This window comes from Phodopus roborovskii, unplaced genomic scaffold, assembly GCF_943737965.1.
Source record: "Phodopus roborovskii unplaced genomic scaffold, PHOROB, whole genome shotgun sequence".
Classification (NCBI taxonomy): domain Eukaryota; kingdom Metazoa; phylum Chordata; class Mammalia; order Rodentia; family Cricetidae; genus Phodopus; species Phodopus roborovskii.
Window position 1 is genome coordinate 26,038,967 of NW_026126418.1, and position 26,637 is coordinate 26,065,603.

At 35.4% G+C, this 26,637-nt stretch overlaps 1 protein-coding gene across 3 annotated transcripts in view; it reads right to left on the reverse strand.

Annotated features, from left to right (window-relative positions):
* Positions 1 to 26,637, reverse strand: part of Ube2e3 (ubiquitin conjugating enzyme E2 E3) — a 47,084-nt gene that overhangs the window by 4,772 nt on the left and 15,675 nt on the right. For all 3 annotated transcript variants that reach the window (XM_051184397.1, XM_051184396.1, XM_051184395.1), the window contains exon 4: positions 2,010 to 2,142. In XM_051184397.1, the coding sequence (XP_051040354.1) occupies positions 2,010 to 2,142 (133 nt within the window). The remainder of the gene's footprint in view (positions 1 to 2,009; positions 2,143 to 26,637) is intronic.

Consider the following 26,637-nt stretch of genomic DNA (forward strand, 5'->3'; position numbering starts at 1 on the left):
GGAAATGGCCAAATAATGTTTGCTTTAACTTAAAGCCCATGCCAGAAGGAACCCATGTCCTATGCTGCCTGGGTGGCCAGGAACTAGAGAATGGATAGCCCAGAAACTTAGGGTTGTACAAAACATGACTGACAAAGGACAAAAAACAAAACTATGCCATGATTCCTAATGATATTCCTCTATACTCATAATTGTATACCATGCCCAGTCATCACATCAGAGAGGTTTTCTCTGGGAGCAGGTGAGAGACTTATAGCCAGATATGTGGAAAGAGTCCAAATTAGAGGTCTCCATCAGGTCCCTTACCTTGGAGACTGGGGAAATCTCATGGGGTGGGGAGATTATAGGAGTCATAAGGTATAGCAGACACCAGAAGAAGACGACCTTCTGAATCAACTAAACAGAGTTCATATGGGTTCACAGAGACTGAAGTGGATCTGAACCAGGGCCTCTGTATATATGTTAGTTATTAGCTTGGTGATTTTGTGGGGCTCCTAATACTGGAAGCAGGTTTGTCTCCAGTCCTTGCCTGTTCTTGAGACTCTTTTTTCCTGTTGGGTTACCTTGTCCAACCTCAATATGAGAGCTTTTGTCTTTTCTTACTGCATTTTGTTTTATCTTGTTTGGCTGTCTTCTCTTGGGAGGCCTGCTCTTTTCTAAAAAGAAAACTGGAGAGAAAGTGGATATGGGGGAGAGGAGAGGTGGAGGGAAAGGGGATGGGAGGGGTAGAGTTTGGGGAAACTGTGATGGGGATGTACTGTAGGAGAGGGAAGAAGGGACAGAGGGAGAGAGGAAGGGAAGGAGGGAGGGAGGGAGGAAGGGAGGGGAGGAGGGAAGGAGGGAGAAGAGAGAGGGAGGGAAGGATAGGGGAGAGAGGAAGGCAGACAGGCAGACACATTCCTGTTTTGAAATTGAGGTAAACACCACTAGGTGGGACTGTGTTGAAATATGTTAGAGAATACTTTCCAGTAAATGTCCTTTCTAAAAATTCAGTCTTTACAGACACAGACATCCAATAGACAAACAGATATCTCTCTCTCTCTCTCTCTGTCACACACACACACACACACACACACACCATTAAATATATTTACAGACTTTTAGTATTTAAAAAGCATTTCACACAGAGAAATCCCAGAAAAATCAGAAACTTACTTGGTCTTTTGTTTGTTTATCTAATGTTATTTTGTTTTAGGTCCCTGTTTGTGTCCCAAGGAGAAAGAGAAAGAAAAGGTGGATTTGGGTTGATGGGGAAGGAGGGCAGATCTGAGAGGAGTTGGGGGAGGGGAAACCATAACTAGAATGTATTACATTTAAAAAAAAGTATGCAATTGAAAAAAAGGGGGTAGGGGAAACACTTTACTAGTTGGGGGCCATAATCCTGTAAAGCTTCCTGGCACACTGGTTTCCTCTGTAACAAACTCAGTTACAAAGACTAAGCTCCAGGTTTTTTACTTGAGTACTTTATAATGAGAAGTCAGAGGAAGAATCCCTTTAAATAAGTATCATGTTTCCTGTTTGTTACCCAGCTGGACACTCAGGTTAAATGAATTAAGAAGGGAGAAGTGAGCCTGCCACTCTACTTTACACTACACTCACAGAAGGCAAAAAAATGACTGTTGATAAGGATTAGTTTTTCCTTTTGTCAGTTTTCTAATTTTTGCTCATCTATAAATAAAGACTAAATCCTTATTATTAACCTATTTCTGAAAGCTGTCAATAAGGTTTGTTTCACAGAGGGAGTTTCACATAAGTTCCTATTTATGTTTTAGTCAATGTACAGTTTTATTTACTATTAACAAACTATTTTGAATAAAATTATTTTTAGAAGGCAGAAGTCTACTAATTCATGAGCAACAATGAAATACAATTACATTAATATAAATTCTAAAATTTTTATATAATATATACATATATATGTGTGTGTATGTATATATAATATACATATAAATTCTAAAAACCTGAGTTTAGGAGAAGGATAATTAATCAATGTATATCTAGGTTCTTACCTTTGGTGGCTTAAATGGATAATCTGAAGAAAATGTGATATCCAGAAAAAAAACACCACCTTCATATACAGAACCTGGTGGACCAAGTATAGTTGATCTCCATTCATAAATGTTATCTCCTTTAGGGCCAGCACTATTTAAAAGAAATCAAAAATCAATATACACATCCTATATAAACACCTACATACACGTCTATAAAAATTTAGGTTAACACCTTAAAATGAATGCAAAATTAGAATTAAAATAAATAAGCCATCTGAAGCAATGAGACTAATTAAATGTGTCCAGGCACACATGCATACATTTTTAAATATTCCTAATAAACAGCAATTACAATGAAAACACAAATACTATATAACTTTACCCAATAACTCATGTTATCCTTTTTCTATTTGCCTCCTTTTCTCCCTCCTTCTCCTGCTACCCCCTATACACATACACACATGCATTTTAAGTTGCTTACATTGTTATTCTTTCCATATAAACATTTAACATGTACCCTTCTGAAAAATAATTTACAAATCAACAGTTACAATTTCAGTAAGTATGTCATCCACAGTAATCTATAATTTGTATGATAAAATTGTCAACTAACTCTGTAATATACTTAGTATTTCCCTCAGGTACAAGATCTTGGGATCAAGAAAATCTTATATCTTATACTTTTAATATATTCTGTGACAGGATTTTACTATGTAACCCCAGGCTGGCTTAGAACTTGCAATACTCTTGCCTGCACATTTGTAGTGCTATTAATTGCCTACTTCACCATGTGTACTTCACCACACCCACTTATGCTCTATGCCTTAACTTTCCTTTAACATGAGTCCTACCATTACTTAATTTTCCTAACTTTTATTTGACAGGATATAGTCCCTTTAAAAAAAAATATTTAATAATAAGTTCATAGAACCATTTGAGTCTGTCTGTGGTTCTCTTATCATGAAACTCAAGCAATATACTCCTAACCAGAAAAGTAAGTAAGTGGTATGTCATTTGGGGGTCATGACAAGCACATAACATGGTGTCCTTTTCCTTAATGGTGATGATAAGCTTCACTCATAGATACGTTCCAAATTTCCTATTGCTTAGTTACTATCTTTTCCTGCAACCAATATGTATTCTTTGGTCAGATTACAACCATGCAAATAGCCTACTCTTCATTCAAATTCCTCTAGATTTAACACTCATTTGGAGTCCTCTGAACTTTACTATGACATTGGCATAATCATGATTTTTCAACTTCACTCCTCTCACTTAATAGCTGTCTTGAGCCCTGTCTTGCCCTAAATGTTTGTCATTTATGTTACTGATATGGTCTCCTAAATTACTACATCTTTTCAATGCTTTACAATTTACTACTGCTTGTAATTATTTTGCTGCTTGAATCATCCCAGATTTGCCCAGTGGGAAAGCCTACAATATAGTTCCAACAGGCTACTAACATGCTGACATCATTTTAGAATCCATTCTTCCTTTCTGGCATGAAAAGACGCTCTACTCTTCCAGCCCTGGAATCATCTTCAAGAACCCTGGGCGCTTGTAGGAGAAATGTTAAGAAATCAAGACTTGAATTCTACTGAACCACATTAACATTTTAATGCAATGTGCTCAATATCAATATCATTTATGGAATAAAAATGAACCGTTCAATATAATTTAAACTCACAATTTATGGTCAGTAATGCAACTCTATGATTCCTATAAACATCCTTCAAGTACACCTTATAAATTGTTATTTTCCTCTATTTGTTTAAATTTTCACTCATACCTTTAATCATGTATATGGGGTGGTGAGGGGAGGGAGGACACGTACACATGAGTAAAGGTGCCCACAGAGTCTAGGAGACAGTTTCATACACTCTGGACTTGAGGGCCACCTGACACGGGTGCTGGGAATCAAATTCAGATCCTCTGCTAAGGCATCACATGTCCTTAATGGCAGAAAGATATCTCCCACCCATTTTCTTCTAGGTTTTTACACCACAAATTATCTTGACTTTCTAAATGTAAGTATGCATATGCTTTTGTTCGTTTAAACTACCCATCAAATTAGAAATGATCTAGAGGTCTTACTTAAATAATAATTGTGAAACAGTACTGCAACCATATTAATAGGGGCATCAGTTTAACTACATTTTATTATTTCTGGGAGACTGACACTGCAAAACTAGAAAGCTTCAGAAGATAAAAAATCTCAAAGGCTATTCTATAGTCTCAAATGTTTCCATTTGTTTCTTTAATTTCACTGTCCCTACTTCTATTCTCCCAGCAGACTTTGCAAATACTTATGTAAGTACCCAAATATATAAGACCCAACTTCCAAATAACCAAATTGCCTCAGAACACTTACAATCAAACTATTTCAGATTGCTGAACAGAAGGTAAGCTGAAGTCAATGCATTTTAATGAACTGTACTAGAATTATAGACTGAAAAGATGGGAGATTTGGACAAATCTACCAACCCTCGAGGAAATCAAGATGGACAGGGTAAAGAATCCATCTTAAATCCCATTCCCAATGTGAAACTAAACTATTGATCTAAAGTTTGCTTGTTTTCTCTCTTATGCTACATGAAAAGGGGTTCATTTAACCCCGTTACAGCAGGACAGTAAGTGTAACAGAAACACCTGGCCTAAGGAGTCTCCTCATCCCTGAGCGAAACAAGGTTTCTCTGTATTGTTTTGGAGCCTGTCCTGGAACTAGCTCTGTAGACCAGGCTGGCCTTGAATTCACAAAGATCCACCTGCCTCTGCCTCCCAAGTGCTGGGATTAAAGGTGTTCACCACCAACGCCTGCCTAAGGATTCTATTTTTATTTCCATTAAGGCATCATTTGGAATAGAGAGAGGCTGGGACAGACCCACCAAGAGGTTTGGGAAAGGGCAGCTTCAGGACTGAGTCCATTAACTCAAAGATTTCATAGGCTAGCAGCAGACCTGCCACTGAGGCCTCACAACTGAGTGGAGAAGGGGGGGGGGGCACAACCATTTCCTGTTATCTTTTCTGACTGATCTCCATTTTTTCTGTTTCTGTCCCTTCCACAGAGCAGAACTCTACAAACTTCCACTTTGCCTTATACAGTCTTAGTTCCCTCCCAGGTGAACAACATCAACATCCACAAGAATCCCTCAATGCCATCCAAACATGATTAAAAAAAAAAAAAAAAAGAAAGAAAGAAAGAAAGAAAAGAAACACAAAATCAAAAACAATAAAAGAAACCTGTTTCTCTAAACTTTCCAACTTTCACCTCAAACTACTGTTCCTTTAATAGAAAAACATCCTTCAAACTTTTGTGGCCTCAAGCCCACAGCAATTTGACTTGGCTTTGTGATAGGATTGTAATCAGGTGCTACCACTTCCAGCTTTATCTGTTGTTGCTATCACCAAGATCCTGTTAGCATCATGTTAAAAATCAAGTTTCAACTTCAGACTTAGCTATCTCAATGGTTATTTTATATTTTTGAATTTTGCATTCAATTTCATGTGGAATGTGGTTGGTTCTCAACTACCTTTCTATGTCTTAAAAAACAGGTAAAATTTAGTAATAATCAGAAATAGCCAAAGAAACAAGCACTTCACAGCTATAAATTGGCCTTAATTATGTTTAGAATCACATAATTTGTACATAGCCCATAATTACACAGAAATTAATGTATGTGTATTTTGCTGTCTAAGAGATGATGCTATAAGAACAAATTAGGAAGACAGTGATATGGAAATATTATATATATATATATATATATATATTTTCTGTATCATAATTGAAAAAATAATTAACTGAACAAGTAGCTAACCCTCTGAAAAACAAGTTCAGTAAAAGAACATCATTAAAGTCTATCTCATCTACTACTCACAGAATTTATATGTATCTGTCATTAAGGAATACTACAGAACTGATTCATTTCATTTAAAAATAAATAATCCTAGAAATGAAGCTATTTACTATAACATCCCTAAAATAAGCAGTAATTTATTTTATCTAACACTGATACATATCCCCAAAAGAGGCAATCACTACAGCCTCTTAGCTACAGAAGGAAAGGAAGAGCTTAGAAAAAAAGAACCCTCAAACTAGATGAATCTTTTTAGGATAATTAAGAAGAGTGAAACAAGGAAGTTCACCAAAAACCCACCAGTTGGTTGCATACATTCCCAGGATTACGGTAAGGTTCAATAAATAAATGTTTATGCATTCAAAGAATATTAAAAGTACAAACACTAACATTTAGGGAGTACAAAAATCACATAAAACCAAAATTAAAATATTCATTAAAAAATACATCTGCTAGTCACTGTGGTACCACCTGTAATTCTAGATAGCACTTTGCCCTTCTATGTTCAAAACTTCCTGTGTCCTATTTCTTCCCAAATTTATGACCTCCTCTTTAGTTACTACTAACATATGTACATATGCTCATACATATATCCATGTATGTAGCCTATTGTATCCATTTACTGATGTTCTTATGTACATGTATCCAGGATGACCACTTGAAATTCAGAAGTCCATCCCTGGAAGGAACTGTTTCTCCCTCTCTCAGCAGCCACTGACTACCTATCATCTAAGAGAGGGCCAGGTGGAATTTCTCCTGTCCACCTTGGCATGTCAACTAATATTATCATTATGCCAGTCCTGCCCAGGGACCATAGTGTTCAGATTTCATGGGTGCCTTTTCATTGTCATATTTAAGGGACACAATCTCCCAGTAGGTGTTCTGGGCCTATTGGTTCTTATAACTTCTATGCCCCACGCAGAAGACAAATGCCACAGGTTGTCACTTGGAGACCTATCTCCAAATCCTTAGATTTGGGTACATAGCCTGATACATTTGAAGAAGTAAGGAAAGAGAAAAGAACCATAGTGAAGAAGGTGCTTAGGAGAGTAGTAGTTTGAGAAATGGGAATAGGAGACAGGTGCTCCAATGGGGCAATGGGGAAAATGTGGGAACAATTTGAAACTGAGGAAGGATATAGGAAGAGTAATAAAGAGAAAGGGGAAGGAAGGAAGGAAAGATAATACCAAGGATATTGAAAAAGACTGTCCTAAAATATAGAAGCATACACACATACACACACTCCATTTGCAAGATCATGTTTATGAACAAATTAATATTTCTGGTAGTTAGATGTACACAGAAAAGGACTGATGGATTAAAAAAAAGCATGTATAGCACCTGCTATATTAGTTTTTGATCTAAATTACTAATGACATTCATCATCAAAATAAAGTTGTACACAACAAGGAAAAATGTTTTAGAAGACAGTTAAGAATGCCAGTCCAGAAACAATTCACTATAAAGCACACCTGAGTAGCTCAAGTGAAATACTTCTAAAACTAGTCTTACATAAGTTGAAATAATTTTTTTTACGACCAACCTCAATTAGTTAACAGTATTTTGCTGTCTAAGAGATGATGCTATAAGAACAAATTAGGAAGACAGTAAAATCAAATTAGCACCATCTGTAAGTATACAGTCAAGTGTCTCACAATCACTGCAGCATTTAATACTAAATCTAATTAAAATATTTACCTACAAAAAGTTCCTCTACAAACCCCTAGCTTTTCTCACTAAATGGAGATACCAAAATTCCCTTCCTACATTTAAGTTTCCCTTACTACTCCCACCCCCATTTCTAAGCTGAAGCCTATATAGTTCTAACTTTACCAAAACATGGAGGGGGGGGCTAAATTTTTTTATCTATGAGTTGCTCACTTTTATCAATGATGGCTGGCAGTTAGGGTATGGAATATCCTAGCATGTAAGACAGATTACACTAACTACAACAAATACATGAACACAATAGCCTCTACTGGAAACCTAGGAAAAACTTCCTTAATTTTTCTAAGGAAAAACCATGTCTATTTCTTTCCAAATTTCAACTGCTTTTTGAGTGAATAGTTCCTATTGTAGGGGTTGTAGGAAAAGTTGTCTTTCAGTTGAAAGTGAATCAAATCTTCACAATTAAAAATTGCTAAGTACAGACAATTGCAGAGGAGGTAGATGTATAAATGACACAGGAAAATAAGCCTACTAAGAGGAAGACCTGGATATTTTGCTAGTTGTTCTAATTACTTTGTAATTCTACTCTCCTCTTACAGAGAATGCCTTTAAAAGAACAAATGTATAAATCTGATAAAATCAATTTCTAATGCAACCAACTAGGCCAGAGTACTGCTTATTCACGCACATTGTAGTTTGTAAAAATGAATGCACAAAGAACTGAATCTTCATAATTACAAAATATTGTACTTAGTACTTAGATTCAATAGAGAAAAGAGAAGTAAATGTATCCTTTCATTGGAGATTTAATGAGCTCAACTATTCTATTATGGGTATCTGTACCAAGAATGATACAGAGGCCCCTAATTATAGCCTACCTGGGCATAAAGACCTTAACTAAATAACCAAAACAAAACAAAGCAGAAATGTGACATGTATACAAAGGAGAAGTCTGCAGAATGTGAGGGGGCATGTGAACTACTCAGGAATATAAGAAATGAGTACTAGTAGAAAGCAGTGGGTAGAAGAATATGGTGAGAAGTAAAACCTGCACAAGACTGAGTGGCATATGCAAATATGGTGGGGCAACAGGCAAGCAAAATGAACAGAACATGGAAATCAGAACAGTGTGGAAGAATCCATGAGACATGATAACACAACACAAGGTGAGCTCATGAGAAATTAACCAATGTTCCTAATGGACCTGTGTTCAAGCATGTAAAGATACTAACCTTTATCCTGAGACAACAGAAAATATTTGTCAGCTACATAAACAAAGATCTGAGATGGTTAACTTGCAAAATGAAAGTTAATTTTGCATCAGTTTTAAAGATTTCAGTCCAAGATTTGGAGACTCAATTGCTTGGTCTCTGATGGGGTGCTAGAGGGCATTGCCAGAAAGCACAGTGAATGGCTCACCTAAACAGATAGGGACAGATAACAGGAGAAAGACAAGCTAATAATTTCATACCCTCCTTATGAGGTACACTCCCAATGGCTTACAGCTCCATTTCCCAAAAAGTGTTACATGGGGACTAAGCCCATGGTTCTCTCTCTGAATTGCTGTAGACATTAGAGAGCAAGAAAGTTTATGCAGATGACTTAGATTTTTGTAGCGCTTCCTCTGGGGCCAGTGCTAACTTTCTTCTAGTTGCTGTGGGTTACCGCCATAATCTAAAGTGAAAAGAGGATGGTACAATGCACTATGGTGAAGGAAATATGGAGAAAACAATGGAATTTAAAGGATTTAAGAGTTTCAAAATCAAATTTGAGGATATAGCTATTCAAGTATAAAAACTGAAGTTCAAATTTTCAAATCTACATAAAAAATGCCAGGCATGACTCTGTGTGCTACTACCTCAGATTTGGGATTAGAGTGGATAGTCAGTCTAGCTCAAAACAGCAAGCTTCAGGTTCAATGAGGGATGGTGTCAAAAGAAATAAGAGGAAGAACCTTTACAAAGAACCAGGTGTTTTACAGTAAAAAGGAAACCCACCCATTGCTGCCTATCTACCCTGAATTGTTGCAAATGATTAGAACACTCAGAGTTAAAGAAGTGTTACAGAAAAAAAACGACTAAGGCATATAAGCCATGAGTCCCAAACAATTAACTTCTATGGCGTGCTTTAAAATCCTTAGTCCTAAATCTGACAAAAAGTTTCCCTAACAATAAAATCCCACAGGTTGCTAGGAGTTTTTAAGCATCCTGGGTACCAGTAACATTTTATGCAACTTCTTTCTGTCCATTTTTACACTAAGAGTCCATCCCAAACTTTAAACTATCTTATCTCTATCACAAGTCAATCATATTTGACAGGTGTATCACCTACATTTTCTACCTTCTATACTGAGACAAGCATGTCACGCTTTAGTGTTGCTTGTAATGAAGCAGTGGTGGCTTGAATGAGATGCCCCCTCATTGTCTTGAGCATATAACCATTTGTTCCCCAACCAATGGCACTAATTGGGAGGTTCAGGAGGTATGGCCTTGTTTGAGAAAGTATGTCACTGGAGGGGAGTTTTGAGAGTTTAAAAACTCAAACCATTTCAAATTTGCTTTTTGTTTCCTGCTTGTAGTTCAAGATATGAACCCTCAGCTTCTGCTCCAGCAATTATGCTGCCATTTGCTGCCATACCTCCCCTCCATGATGAACTCTTACCACTCTGTGAATCATAAATCAAATCAAGTCTCTAAGTTTTCTTGGTTATGGTGTTTTATTACAACAACAGAAAAGTGACTAATAAAAATCCTAAACAAACTCAAAGAGGACCTATTCATAGTTCATTATTTTCATTTTCTTTAGCCTGTTTAATTCATGAAAACCAAGTTTGAAATAGTGGCTTTGAACAAAAAATTGTGTCATGTACTAACTTTTGTCTAAATATGAATCTTAAACAAAATTCCTAAAATACACAAGATTTTCAAACTTTAATAATTTATATCATGTTTATTGCATATCATCATCTTCCATGGGAAATGAGAATACAATAATAAAGCTTAAGCAATGGTACTCAGAAAACTCTGTATTGATTAGTCTCAGTATCATTTACTGAGTACCTCCCATGTGACAGATCCCTTTTTACGATACTTTTAAAAAATAGTAATGACCATATAACAGACCATGCAGTTCTGTTCTCATAGGGACTATATATGCAGACTAAACAAAATTATCAACATAAAATAATGCTAGGTATTATCTCCCCAAATAAGAGGGCTATATAAAGAGTACTAGAAAACTGATCCTGTAATTCTTTTTTCTCCCACCATGTCCAAAGCAAGGCTGTATAATCATCAACACTGGTTCATTCAAGTAACAAAGGGACAATTACAGGGAAAATCAGCATATAAAATATTCCAAAACTAAGTTTATTAACAGTACTACTATTATTGGTCCCAATGCTGCTAATATTGGCTACCTGCTGGAAACAAATGGGTAATGCTAAGATTCACCAGTCCCAATCTTTGCCACTCCAGCTCCAGCAATTCTGAGTTTACAGGTGACAGATATTACGTGAAGCTATATGATTCAACACTGAGGAAAAGAGGTTAATAACTAAAGTATTCTACTGCTCAGAACAGATTAAACCAAGCTTCGTAACTGTTTCTCCTACTGTGCAGATAGATGTAAAATGCTATGGTAACTTTTTGCCAAGACTCATTACATCTGTGAATTGTGGTACATTTACCAACATAATATCGGTCTATTCAGTCTCAGCCAGAGGCATGCCAGCTATCCTGGAAAACTTCCCTGTCATCACTCAAAAACTTAGGACTTCTTCTTTAAAGAGATCAGATGTGAAAATGTTCACAATGTTCTTTCTTATACAACACATGAGTAATTTTGCATCTACATTTGTCTTTTGAGTACAATGTTAGGACATATCAGGGTCCTTGTTTTTTCTGCTTTCATATATTCTGTTTTCCTTTCTATTTGTAAGTTCAAAACAGACTTAAAAGCATAAACTACTAGAGTATACATGTAAGCACCTCAATTAAGGACCTTTAGCACCTGACTTTAAATTCAAATATTTAAAAACTCACAAAACAGAGAAATATAGCCAGGAACTGATATGTGGCAGACTCTGAATTCTATCATCTCTTATGACTAATTTCTGTATTACTTTATCAGTAGTTTTGGAATTTCTTCAAGTTTTTGTTTTTGTACCTCCTCAATCATTCCTGCCTCCTTAATAGTCTTTATTTGAACTCAGGAAATAAAAGGAATGTCTTGTACAGGACTAAGACTAACTTCTCCCTCATTCTGAATTTATCCAATATATATCACCATCTGACTTTTTAGTTAAAACTCACTGATGGAAAGCCAAATAGAATACAACAGCATGCAGTCAAGTCAGAAAATGTGAAACATGTAAACAGCTGCTGAAGATACAGAGAGCAACTGAAATCTCACAGCAGCTTTGAGGCTAAGAATAGAACGAACGACCAATATTTATTGTATATTTATTTACTAACAGAGGCAAATATATTAATCTCCAAATAACCTGAAAATTTAGGATATGACTGAAAATTGGTAGGCTATACTACTTAGATAAGACAAGGTAGTTAACAGATCTCATAAAAAAAAGAACTGAAAAACTGAGAAAAAAATCTTAGTATGTCCCAGACATTAATTATAGTTCGCGAATATTAACTAATTATCGACAAATATAACATTTCTACTATTTCTCATGCACACTGGCTTCCTAAATATCTTGGACAAGTAACACTAAAGTATTTACACTCTGCAGATCTGCAAATAAAAGATTTGCTCAGATTGCCTTCTATGTTGTGATGGGCTTAAGTTCTTTTCATAGTCCAGTGCTCTTCTAAAGCATACTATCTGTTGCAAGGGGGCTTTGCTGTCACTCAATCCACCAAACGAATTCTGCAATCTGTGTTATTAAAAATCCTAGAATGACACAGAAGTCTTAGAAAGAATCCCAACAACACCCATTTTAATGATTGGGAGACGATCATCTATAAAAATGTTATAGTTGAGGCTTTTATTACATCCATTGCCTCTGTGAGGAGAGACAAAGGATTTTAACTCGTCTTGACACTCTATGGAAACTAAAATCTACTTGAGAAAGAAAAATGGTTATGAATCTAAGAAACATTTCTCTCCATCACGTTAGAGATGAAAAAATGTGCAATGCATCTGTGGAAAGCTTTCAGAGCATGAATTATGAAAAGTCAAGTCACCTGTCCCTCTGGGTAGTCAGTGGAGTACCTGCACAAGCTAACTAACCAGTTAGGACAGCCTAACAATATGACAGAAAGGGAGAGATTTTATTTCTTAAAAAAAAATTCGTTTTGTTGTGTGACATTTTAAATGATGGTTGTTTTAGTATCATAGGGACTTCCTTTGTCATGAGACAGAACAGTTTTTCTACTTTTAACCTATGATCTTCCTGAAAGTTCTGTTGACCACTTACCCACATCCTTTATATTGCACCTTGTATTAAATAGCAATTACTTTATTCTTGCTTAAATGTGTATATTACAGCATCTTACACAAACTGCTTATAAAATGTTTACTGTTTAACACATCCCTAACTAAATGCTGCTGAATAAATATCAAACATGATAAAAATGCCTCATGACCCAAAGTCAACTCCAATGAAAAACAAATGTTTCCTATCTACTACTTAAGCCCAAAACTTTACCTGTGACCCATAAAAAATGAATGCCAACTGATTAAATTTACAGACATGAAAATGACCAAATGCAATACAGCATAATAAGCAGAACCAAAGGCAACTAAAACTAACTGGACTATGAATGTGTTTACCATTATTTAACTCAGTTCTCAACCTGTGGGTCATGATCCCAGGGGTAGAACTACCCTTTCACAGATGTCACCTAAGACCATCTGAAAATAAAGATATTTACAATGTCATTCCTAATAGTATCAAAATTACAGTAATGAAGTAACAAAAAAATAATTTTATGGTTCGGGGTCATGAGGATTGGTATTAAAGGGCTGCAGCATTAGGAAGGTTGAAAATTACTGCCTTAACACATTGAAGTTTATGAATGTCTGACTGAAAAAAAAAATTTTTTTCTCCAACTAATATTTAAAAAAAAAAAAACTGTCCTTAATCATATAAATTATTAGAGATGTCAAGAAAATACAGATACGTTATATGAAATTGGAACCACTTGAGTTCATTCATCTCATTTATCATTTCATTCCTAATAATTTTTTTTTAAATGAAACTTGTGGATTTCTTTTATTCAGTTGGTTCTCAAACACAAAAGCTTGGTATGTGGTGCAAGAATAACACTAAAAATCTCCATTAATAAAAATTAAAACTCGAAGGACTTAAGCTAAAAAAAGTACTCTGTTGGGCTTTTACTTCCTATGCTGTTTTTATAAAGTTTTGACCAAATTGTCTAAAGTCTTCAATAACTAATAAAAAGGGTTGTATCACAGCAGCCATTTATATCAATAAAATCTAAAGAATACATGTTCTGTCCCTCATGGAATAATTTATTCTGGCGATGCATATAAACATAGTAAATACACATATACCTATGTTTGTGTATGTGTTAAAATTCTCAGATAAATGCATAGAGTTGATGTAAGCTGATGACAATTATTTACTTTATCTGTAGTGGTTTCTGAATTTATATATGTAGCTGCACAAGCTTTTCAATTCAGTTATGTTTTTACTCAGTTTTTATTCCAAAGCATCCAGAAAAAAGTAGGAAAAGCAATAATTATTTCAGGAAAGGCGTTTTTATAGGAACAGCAGTACAGGTAACTGGTAGAGAGATACAAACCAATTATTGTGACTTGCACATATAGTTGAGACTAAATATCATGAGATTAGTCAGGATTGTGATAGTTTTATTACAAAAAAAGATATTAATTCTGGTGATGTTTGACATCTTGAAATAACTCATTTCAGTTAGATTTTTCTGTTCTTATCTGAGATTTAAAAATTATCAAAAAATTCAATTTCTCACACACTCTGACTTAAATTTAACTTCTGTGGTTATGGAACCAAGTACAGTAATTTGGCAATGTTCGGCAGATGGTGTGGTAGTATTTTTTGTAACTATAAGTTAGTTGTGCTTTTACCGGTTTTCATTCCATTTTCTAAGATAATATGACATGTAGGTTGGAAAGTGTTACTGGGTTTTATTTCTGAAAATTAAATGATTCTATGGGCATCTTGAAGGTTTGACATGAAGTTCAGAGAACCAGTAACTTTAATCGGCCTTAATATGTGAATCTACTTCTAATAGTCTCACTACTGAGTAAAAAGTATTCTACCACACAATTTGTACAAAAAAGAAAAAGTAACATGTATCTTTGTGTGTTGGCACAGTGCACGTACATGAGAGTGCACATGTGTCTTCCTCCACCTGGCTCTCTAACTTACTTACTGATCTAGTGTATTTCATTGAACTTGTTAGAGCTCACCAATTCAGACAGACTGGCTGGCCAGGGAGCCTCCTATCTGCAGTAGCCAGCAGTAGGGTTACAGCCACGTGCTGTGTTGCCCAGTGCTAGGCTTGAATGTGACTTTAGGTTCATTACTTAAGTTTACTGTTCCTTAGTGTCTTTTGTGCAGTGAAGATACTAATGGTATGTACTTTCTAAGTTTAGCTGAGAATTAAATTCATTCATCCATATCATCTGATATGTACTCTTTGATTCTTCCTACCCTTACTGTGGTAGTAAGAATAATCTGACAAACTTCTATGATCCTTCTCATATTTGTTACCTCACTCAGCACCCACATTTGCTTCTGCTCTTCACAGCTACTCTCTTACTACTCTCACTGGAAATAGGCAGTCCCTATCCATGAACCAGATGTTAAAATGTGAGTCAAAAACTTAATTTTAAATATACACTCATTAATATTTTCATCTTGGTGCATCTAAAATTAGTTTTTTGACAATTATCAGAACACAACTGACTGAATTCATATGCTTAACTATTAATATGAATTAGATTAGGAAAATTCCTCCATCCTGTCACCTATTTACCTCATATGAAAAATAATCCAGAAAAATTTTCCACTATGAAGTTTTAAGTATTTGAGTTTCCAGTCATCATGAGATAAATAAATAAGCATTAATCAAATCAGAAGTCTGACAAGAGACGTATATGATAGATGTAATGGGAATGCCTTCCCATGTATATGTAGTTATTATTGTGGTCTACGTTTTAAACATCTTACTATGAACAAATTTAAATAAATAACTGAAAACAATTTAGTAGCTACCTATATGTCTACTATCAACATTCTGGCATTAATAATTATTTTTATAAATATAACTTGATATAGCATGGCTTTAATTAAAAACTATCCAACCTAGGAAATGAATACAAATCATTTATTAGGTAACTTTACTTCAATTATAACATTTCAATTGTAGTAAATAAGCTTTGTGATTACTGTTTTATTAAGTGCTTCACTTTAGGGTTATTGATAGAGCTAAAATAATTTTCATGATTTCCTTATCAGGATAGATTTTTAAAAGGAATTATTAAAAATGTTTTTAAAACATTGAAAAAAGCAACAGCCTTTCTTGTGGCTTCAGTCTTTTGTTGGTGAATTCTGGAGCCTGAGACAGGAGAAGCTAAATGTTCCTATTCTGAAAAAGTCTAAATCTTTTGTTTCATGGGTCCAAAACTCTACACCCTGACCTCCAAGATAGTTACATTTAGAACTCAGGAGCACTAAAGTATTTACAAAATTACTTTCTGGCTAGATTATAAATTGTATTCATACCATAAATGAGTTTGTGTTTATATGTGGGTCTCATCACCAATTATATCCTGTTGAAAATATCCTAAAATTGAAAAACACGAGTTCTGAAACACTTAGCCCATGCCTCCTGAATCAAAGTTCCTTGTCTGTGCTGTCACATTAAAAACATCAATGATTTCTCCCATCCAAATACTAGCCAGGCCCAACCCTGCTTAGTTTCTGAGATCAGACAGGCATGTTCAGGGTGGTACAGCTGTAGACAACATCAATGATTTCTAACAGCACTAGTGTTCTGGGGCACATTAGGGTGGGTTTGGAATTTGTTTAGAAACCAGATACTTTGACCAATATATTAAAATTCTTAAATGGAAATTAGATTCTTAAGAAGCCTAGAGTCATACTATGGAGAGTGACCTGGGCTTGCTGTACAGGAATGCTTTTACATCTTCACAGTATTTTATTTGCAAATATGACATCCAGTGTCTACTGTTGATTTTATCATTGAAAATATTACCTATTTTCAAATTTGAGATATGAAAGTAAATTCAGTTTTGTAGATAACTGATTTTCCTTCTTCATTTATTCAAAACACAATTTCCTAGGACCTAAGTCACTTGGGGCTATTCTTTTTTACAACTATTATCTCAATATCTAATTATAGTTGTCAAATATCATGTCACTTTTTTTTTCTTTTGCATTTTGATGACTACCATGCTATACTTTTGTTACAGAACTGAGAAGTGGAGGCTCATTATATGTGTTCTGGAATATAATCATGTATTGACTATTAATAACCTTCCAGATATCTTCATATGGTAGCACTGAGTAATCAATGTTTAAAAGAAAACTGGATGACTTGAGGAGTGGGGGTGCAACAGGGCAGATGCATGGGCAACCTCCTCCACATAAGTCAGAAAGCAAAACCTGCACAAGTTAAGTTTCTAAAGACAAAACTCAGGGACCTGTTTCCTCCGAATAGTCTGTACTTTGCCTAGTTCTACTACATCCCAACTACTCTGATTGTGGGGAGGGGGGTGTATCAGTGAATTAATCCATCCAATTAGGCCACAGACTCAGGATCTCATCATTTCTGGAAATGCAACAGCAGACACATGAGAGCTGTGTTTTACTGAGCTCAATACAACCACACTGGCAATCCAGAAAAAATGTGAAACCTTCTGTCAGACTTAATCCTAGCTATTTAATATCATTGATATTACTATGAACTGCATCATCAATGTACTCCAATATACATATATACCCATTCTGCTATGTAGATTTCTTTTTATCTACATCAATAAATTTTTCATTCCTGTGTCTTACTGATTCTACTATCTAGGAACCAAGAGGATCTCAGTGGGCTTCCAGCTTTAAGCAGTGATACAAACCTTTAATTTTTGTTGTTGTTTTATACTCCCAATTCCCCCTTTTATCAGACAGGGTGTCACATAAGTAGGCTCCCGTTTGACTTATTATACAGCTACAGATGACTTTGATCATCTTTGTCTCCACCACCTAAATGCTATAAGCCCACAGGTGGGCACTACTATGCCTGGTTTGGTTTTATGGGGCACTGAGGATCCAGTCCAGGACCTTTGTCCAGCACTCTGCTAACAAAGGTCCATCTATTCCCATACATAGTCCTTTTGTCTTTAGAACTACATGGTGTTTCATTACTAATCTCCACTTGAATACCATTTTAGGGGTAAGACACAGGGTCGGGTCTAATGAGCAGCTGAGGACCCTTCTCAGAAACCATCTCAGTTAAGTGTGCTCGCTAAACTGGTTTGGGTCTTGGAGAACAGCTGCCTAGCAGAGCTACCTTCCCTTTAAGTGGCACCAATATCATCAATTTATTTCTATCAAAGGCGGATATGAGCTTAGACAAAGACGGTTATTCTGTACTCTCATTACATAACCATGGGCCTATGAATACAGAATGATAACTTCAAATTGTACACATTTTTCTAATTTATTTATAAAGATGTCAGATAATAGAGGAACTTGAATACATTATGCCATCAAAGGACTTAATAGCTCAATTATAAATTTTAAACATATATAGTACATATACAAACAAATATATAAAGTTGGATGTGTACCTGTATTATTCATACACACAGAATACTATACAGTTATTTAATGAACTTTCAAAATTAACTTCATGTATAACAATATGGTAGCTGTGATTATTAGATGTTAGACTTCTATGTGGCTTCCAGTTACATTAACTTAAAATTGCATACTCATGACTTAAAAAGCATTCACATCCATGCATGTGCATCCATACCCCCAGACACATCTTGATTTTTAAAATTGTAATTTATTAATAGTACTGAAACTATGGCCTAAACTAAACCTATGACCTCAGTTCTATTCCTGGAACCCACACAATAGAAAATACTGACTCTTACAGATTGCCCTCAGACACATCACACATAATAAACACACACACACACACACACACAGAGAGAGAGAGAGAGAGAGAGAGAGAGAGAGAGAGAGAGAGAGAGAGAGAGAGAGAGAGAAAGAGAGACCTAAACTAACTAGGAAATAATGAAAATAACAACATGAAATGGCAACTAACTGACCAGCACTATATATATATCGTGTATACATTTAACACTTTCTAGATAGCCCCAGCACTCAGGAGGCAGAGGCAGGCAGATCTCTGTGAGTTTGAAGCCAGCCTGGTCTACAGAGCGAGTTCCAGGACAGGCTCCAAAACAACACAGAGAAACTCTGTCTCAAAAAACCAAAAATAAAAAAAAAAAGTAAAAAAGATTTTCTGGAAACCTTAAGCCTCCTTACATGTGTAGGTACCATATATACATGTCTATGTACCATATGTATGCTTGGTGCCTGCAGAGGTTAGGACATCAGATCCCTTGAAACTGGAGTTTGATAGTTGTGAGATATCATGTGGATGCTGGGGGTTGAACCAGGGTCCTCCTGCTCTTAACTGCTGAGCCAAATCACTAAGTAAAACAACTAAGTATAACCAAATCATGGCTATCAGTCTATGCTATATTGCTGCAAAAAAAAAAAAAAAAAAAAAAAAGAAGAAGCATGTACTATTCAAAACTGACAACTGTAGATACAAAGCAGTGAGCTTGTCCAATATGAGAACAGTCCTGAATTTCATCCCCAAGTACCATAAAAACCAAACGAAACTACTGTAGGTTCCTCTGCAAGACAATTTTTGTTTTCCCTGAGAGTAGAAATTAACTCTTCCGCTTTGCAATTCAGCAAAATATAGTTGCCTTTTTACATGAAATGACAATTTAATTCTGGCACAGAAAAACACAATGTATTCTATAAAATCTATTTTGTTTAAAAAACCTCATAAACAGAATTTTAAATCAAATAAATAATAATAAAAATGAATCCACAGCATGTGTTCCTTTTTAAAGCAGTTAAACAGGAAATTACTTATTTGTTTTAAAATCTAAAATAAATCAGAATGTAATAGCAGAAACCAATTTTTCTAAATGGTTTGTCAAAAGACATCAGTGATCTAACTGGTACAGCTCACAGATTGCCAACACAAAAGATGACAAACATAGAAGGACCTGTGCTAGAAATTAAGTTCCAAATAATTCTTCTCAGCCCATAGCTCTTCTGTCACCAGGGTTGATTTTGTAAAAGAAAATGCTTCCCATGTGATAGTGAAATGCCACAGAAGGTATTGGGCTTGCTATGGTGTGAATATCTCATACAAAACTCATGTTTAAGCTGAATTGCCAGTGTGACATCAGAATGTACAGTGAAAGCTGATTGGGCTAAAAGGGTCACTCTCATGAATGGATTAATTTGATTGCTATGGAGACAGGCTACTACCTTCTATGCCTATCTCCTTTTTTCTCCTTCCATGAGATAAAGTAACAAGATGGATGCTTTACTAGGTATCAGCACCATAATGGGCTTCCTTACCTCCAAAACTAAGCCAATTAATTCCATTTGGCATAAATGACCTGATCTCAGGAATACAGTTTTAGTGATCTAACACTGAATAAAACAGAACTGGAATCCGTAGATCTAGAATCTTGATCCAGATCTTACTAAGGTGGTGACTTGACCCTGTTCCCAAGTCAGAGAATCTCTAATTCCTGGGAATTTTACTAATTCTAATTCCTCTAATTTTAATGAGAAGCTTGAATTAAATTAGCCTGTAAACATCCTACCTGTTATATGCAAAATTGAAGCTGAGAAGTCATCAAAAAGTTTTAACTTTATTATAATGATCTTAGAAAGAAAGAAACATCAAAATTAACCAGTACAAATTTCATCTATGAACTTCTGTGCAGTTAAGAAAACCATTTTGAATCTGTAGAGCTTATCATTAGATTTTACATTTTCACTATCAAATATATTTTTATGCACTTATCCATGACCAGGAAAGAAAAAAAAAAATTTCAAGAAAGTTCAAACCAGAAAATTAGCTTTATATTTTCTTTTGTGATGATTCAAATGTCCTTTATCTCAATTCAGTCCTTGTTACCTAATAGTTATCCTTTCTTGTTTTTCTAAGTTATACTGTGTGTGTGTGTGTGTGTATGTGTATCTACATTGATACATACACACATATTAGACTAGGATCTACATGAGGAAGAATATTTCCTTCTGAGCCTGTTACTTCATTTAACATTACACATTCTAGTCTTAAGAGTACTATAATCAACATGGTCTCAACCATAATGGACTATATTCCCAAACTATAAGCCCAAAATGGACTTAAACCCTTCCTTCCATAAGTCCCTTCTACTTAAGGATTTTGTCATGACAAGAAAAGTAATCAATGCAATACTATTTATATTTTCATGTCTAGTCTGATATATGGTAGCAATTATTAATCAAATTCCATAAGGCCATGGCATATGGCTTTTACCATAATGGAATAAAAGCAGAGTTCAAGTTTTTGAGAGTTAAAGAGAACTAAACCTACTACAGAATGAATAATGGGACAGTGAGGAAATTAAAAAACAACCTTGGTAATAAATGAAAATAAAACTATCGCACGCGCGCGCACACACACACACACACACACACACACAAACCACAGCAAGCAGAACTAAAGAGGGACATTTGAAGCACTATGTACCTAAGTTAAGAAAAGGAGGGAGGAAGGAGTGTTTAGATGAGCAAGCTGAAGACACAATTCAGGGAACAAAAGCAAATCAAATCCAAAATGACACAAGAAGAGATGTAACAAGATCAGAGACAATATAAACGAAATAGAACACTAATAAAGAATCAAAACAGTTCCTTCTCAAAAGACAAATACAATTTTAAAACAAAAAAGTTACCTAAACAAGAAAAGACCCAAATAAAATCTAAAAACTTACTGCAAGAAATACCATAGAAATGGGAAAATAACTTATGCACGTAACCCTAGACATATATATCCTAACCAACCTTGAACTATGAAGACATAGAAAACCATTCCAAACACTAAAAAAACCCAGGACCATTTAGTATACCCCAATAATTAGTTTATATGTAACTATGTCTTATGCCTTCATAGATATTTGGCGTGTGTGTGTGTGTGTGTTTGCCTGTACACCTGTGCATGTAGGAATATGTGTGTGTGTGAAGTAATGCAATGTTCACCTGAATTTAATTTTAATTAGAAAATCATTTATCATGCCACCCTGAACTTAGCAGTAATAGCCTTCATGGAATTTTAAGGAGACAAAGTCAAAAGCCCTAAAGCCCAAAGAGAAGCTGTATGCTACCTAGAGAAGTGAAGTCATGCTTGGAGTCAATATTATACCTGTGAACTGAATGCTGGCACTAAAGAATCTTCTCAGAACTTCTAGTCTAGCTCTTTTGTTTCTGTGCCAGCCCTAGCAGTCTCCTACAATAGCCCTAAGCCATCCACTGGTGTTTAGGTCAGTGCTCTTGGTTTAAGTTACTATATACACTCAGCCAAAGTCTTGACTTCAGGCTGTTCTACAGTAATTCATGACTTCCAGCTGAATTCTGGGAGTAAACTTGCTTTGGTGTTGTCTTTTGAAAAATAAAACCACTTAACTCAAAGGGCTTAAGTATTTTTATTACTTCATTAACTAAAACAAATAACTTCACATTCACAAAAAAACATTAAGACACTGATAGCAAAATTATTAGAAGCATTAACAGTACATCTTTGCAATAATGGAATAAAGATGTACAACTGTATACCATAACATATTCTTCCAATTTTGACAATAGCTATAAATCAGAGAACAATATTCAAATGCCTCTATGGTATTACAAACACAAATTAATTAAGCCAATATGAGAGTGAAGGTGAGGTGAATTGTAGAATGCCTGTCACTGTAAAAGAGGCCAGTACTGATTCTGAAATTCTATGGTAAGTCCCTTCAAATGTATGTCCCTTTTTTAAAGCCACCTCAACCTCAGACATAAGCAATGGCTGCAGCACAAACAAAACCATAGTCATCTGCCAGCTTCACTGCTCTCACCCTACAGTGACTGGTCACTGATAAATTGAATGAATTAACAAAAATCAAGACATAAAAGTTATATAACAATATAAATAAACTTAAGGACAGAAACAGCATTTGACAAAGTTTAAGAAAGCATCCTACAAGGTGACACTAGGAATTGATGAACACCACCAACTAAAGCAACCCTAAAGAGTAAGAATCCAGCTAGAAGCAACACAGTATTTGACCTCAAATTATACTACAAGAATCTATAGTGACAACAAAGATATCCTGTTACCAGTATTGGCATAAAAATCAGACTTAAAAAACAAATAGAGGACTTGGCAATAAACAGGCAAAGCTACAGTCACCCAATCTTCCACAAAGGTATAAAAAAAAAACTACACTGTAAAAATCATACCACATTCAACAAATGAGGCTGACAACTGGATATCCACCTTCAGGAGAATAAAAGAAATTCACACCTTTCACCTTATACAAAAATAGAGTAGAACTGGACCAGAGACCTGAATTTAAACCCTGAAACTACTAGTGAAAAAAAACACTGTGATATTTGGAGGCAAGCAAGAACTTTCTGAGCAGAGGTACAATGGCAAAGGGACAAATAAGCCCCAACCATGGACAGGATGCCATAACATTAAAGTTTCTGCACAGCAAGAAAAAGAGCTACCAGCTGAGTGCACACAAGCAGGCCAGGGTGGGAGAAATCTATCATCTATATTTCAGATAATAGTCTAACACTCAGAATTTAACAATATCTCCAAAACTAAAACAGAAAATCATCAAATGAACTGATGAAATAACAGCTATAAGGAAAAAAATAGTAACTATTGTTAGAAGTGTTTAATATTTCTGGTCATCAGGAAACATATATTACAACTATTTTGAGATGCCACCTCATCCCAGGTAGAACAGCTATCATCAAGAAATCTGACAACAAATGTTGGAAAGGATGTGGGGCAGAAAAACCCTTACTACTTACAGGAGTGCAAATTAACAGTCATTATGGAAATCACTTTGAAGGTTCCTTAAACAATCAGAAAGACAACTACCACAGGATCCAGCTGTCATTCTTAGGCAGGTGCCCAAAGCCTCCATTCCCTACTACAGAGGTATCTGCACACTCACAACTGCCCATGCCCAGTAAAGAATGGACCAGTCTGGATGTCTATCAACAGATGACTGGATCTGTGGCACATGTTCAAAATGAAGTATTATTCAGGTGAAATAAAAAAGGAAAAAGCATCAAATTTTCAGGAAGTAGAATGGACTTGGAAAGTATACTTAATGGAAGCAAACTAAAAATGAAAATACATGTGCATCTTCTCTCTCATAGGTAGACCTAGTCTATAATGCATTCACACACACATACATGTGGATATAATCTAAAATTCAGAAAGAAGAGCAAGAAAGGATAATGATTAGGATGGCATACAGACAAAAAGACATGAGTCATGAAAGAGAATATACAGCTTTTTCTTTTCTAGTTTCATCTCTAGATTTTTTTTTCTTTGTGGTAGATATACAAACTCAACTTTCTGAAGTAGCAAAAGACATTTAGTGAACTCCAAATGAATCCAACATGTTACCCCTTTGAGGTGGCGATGGTGATAGTTTGGCTGTCTTTTTATTTTCACTGACCACTAACACAAAGGGAATTAGATATAACCTGTCATGGAAAACATCTGTCACACTGACCCACTTAGAAAAAAAGTGACTTTAAAAGAAATTTGTCTTAGTGAAAGGTATTACAATCTGAAATCTTCTCCTTTTCTTCTGTTTAAAATTATTATCAAAACATTCTATTATGGTGTTAATATGTAAACTGCACTGCTCAATGTAAAGTATGCCTCTGAAAAAGTAAAAGAGATGGCCCAGCAATTAAGCGAACTTGCTTCTCTTCCATAAGACCTGGGTTCAATTGCCAGAATCTACAAGGCAGATAACCGCCATCTGTAATTCCAGTTCCAGAGGATTTGATGCCCTATTTTGTCCTCCAAAGGCACTAAGCACATACATGGTACACAGATACATAAAACACCTATACACATAAACTAAAACAATAAAAAGACCTCTCTAGGGAGGAGCTAGATTGAACAAAAGAACACACGTGATCCATGGAAGTTCTAGACTTAAAGAAGGAAGGGAAGACAGGCCAAATACATGCAGAGCCAGAAGAAAATCATAAAATTTTTCTAAAATAGATAAAAATTTTTAAAGATTGCTAGTGGGTAACTGACTGCATATAGTCCTATACAGTGTTTTTCTAATGCACACATAACAGTGATAAAACTTAGCTGCTTACAAAGATAGGCAACAATAAATAATACTAAATAGGTTAATGTTAATTATGCCATAAACAAACACACTTCTGAAATGGAGCCTAGGGTGGACAGTCCCATTATGTGGAAAGGGTGAAGCTGGAAGGATTACCAGTTACTTTATGAACATAAAAAATGTGTGTTTAAAAATGGGGTTAACTGAGAGACAGAGTCTGTACAATTTGAAGGTAATGAAATGGTCACACAGACCGTGAGCTTTTTAATTATGTGAACCAGTTTGTTCTGAGTTTCTATGACTCCAACAATATGATTTCTGATATACACATGCTATTTTCAAAAGCAATTTACACAAAACAGTGTTAAATTTGTCTCATAAACTGCCAGAATGCAACTACACACAAACATACACTTTGATTTTTATTAAAATCATTTGAAGGGTCTGGTGAATGGCTCACCAGGTAAAGCACGTGCTGTATAAGATGAGCAAACTAAGCTCAATCCCTGGAACTCATGGGAAAGTGGAAGCAGATCATTGATTAAACAAACACACTGGAGCCAGGGCTCATTACCCCATGACCAACCCCACCCACACACCCACACACCACACACCCCCACCCACCACGAATGCATACAATTAAAAAACAATTATGTAAAATATTTTCTTTGTAAAATGTACTCTTTTAGACTCCACACTAGCTTTCAAAATGAGATATGACAAAAGGCCAGGAATGTTTCCTAGTATAGTCATTTCATAGTTGTCTTAGTGTATTGGTACTATGAAGAAACACCATGACCAAAGCATCTCTTACAAACAAAAAGCATTTAATTGGGGGCTTGCTTACAATTTTAGAGGGTTAGTCTGTGATCATAATGGTGGGATGCATAGAGGCATGACACTGGCACAAAAGCTTGGAGTTTTGCATCCTTATCCATGGGTAACAGACAAAGAGAGACAGGGACTGGTGCAGGCTTTTGGAACCTCAAAGCCCATCCCCCAGTAACACTCACATATCCTCCAACACATCTCCTAATTCTTCCCAAACAGTTCCACTAAGCAAGGAACAAACATTCAAACATAGGAGTCTATGAGGATCATTCTCGGTCAAATTACAGAAGCATGGAAACTAAAATAACTTCCTCTCAAAAAAAAAAAAAGAAAAGAAAAAAAGGAAAAGAAAAAAAAAAGCCCAAAATACAAGAATACAATCAAAATAAACTCTTGAGTATTACTGATAGGATATTAACTTATTAAGCCTCCAAGTCAATTACTTAACACAAATGTATGAACAAAAGAGGTTTAAAATATTAACGCTAATTTTTACAATACAGTCAGTCTCTCGCAGTTTCAAACCTTAACTTTAAAAATGATTCTACAATCTTAAAAGCTAATAAATGTCAGACTGTTATATGAGGGGAAATGTGGGAAAGTACTGGGTTAAACTGATGAATTTTACAGTATTAATAACCATCCTTCATGCTCCACTGCCAACCTCACATAAACATCCCATACACACATTGACGAGAACACTATGTGTGGTGGTTTGAATGAGAATGGACCCCATAGGCTCATATATTTGAATACTTGGTCTCCAGTTGACAAAAGCATGAAAAGTATGATACAAACAGGCTTTAAAATATGTTTAGAATAAGAAAGCTAAC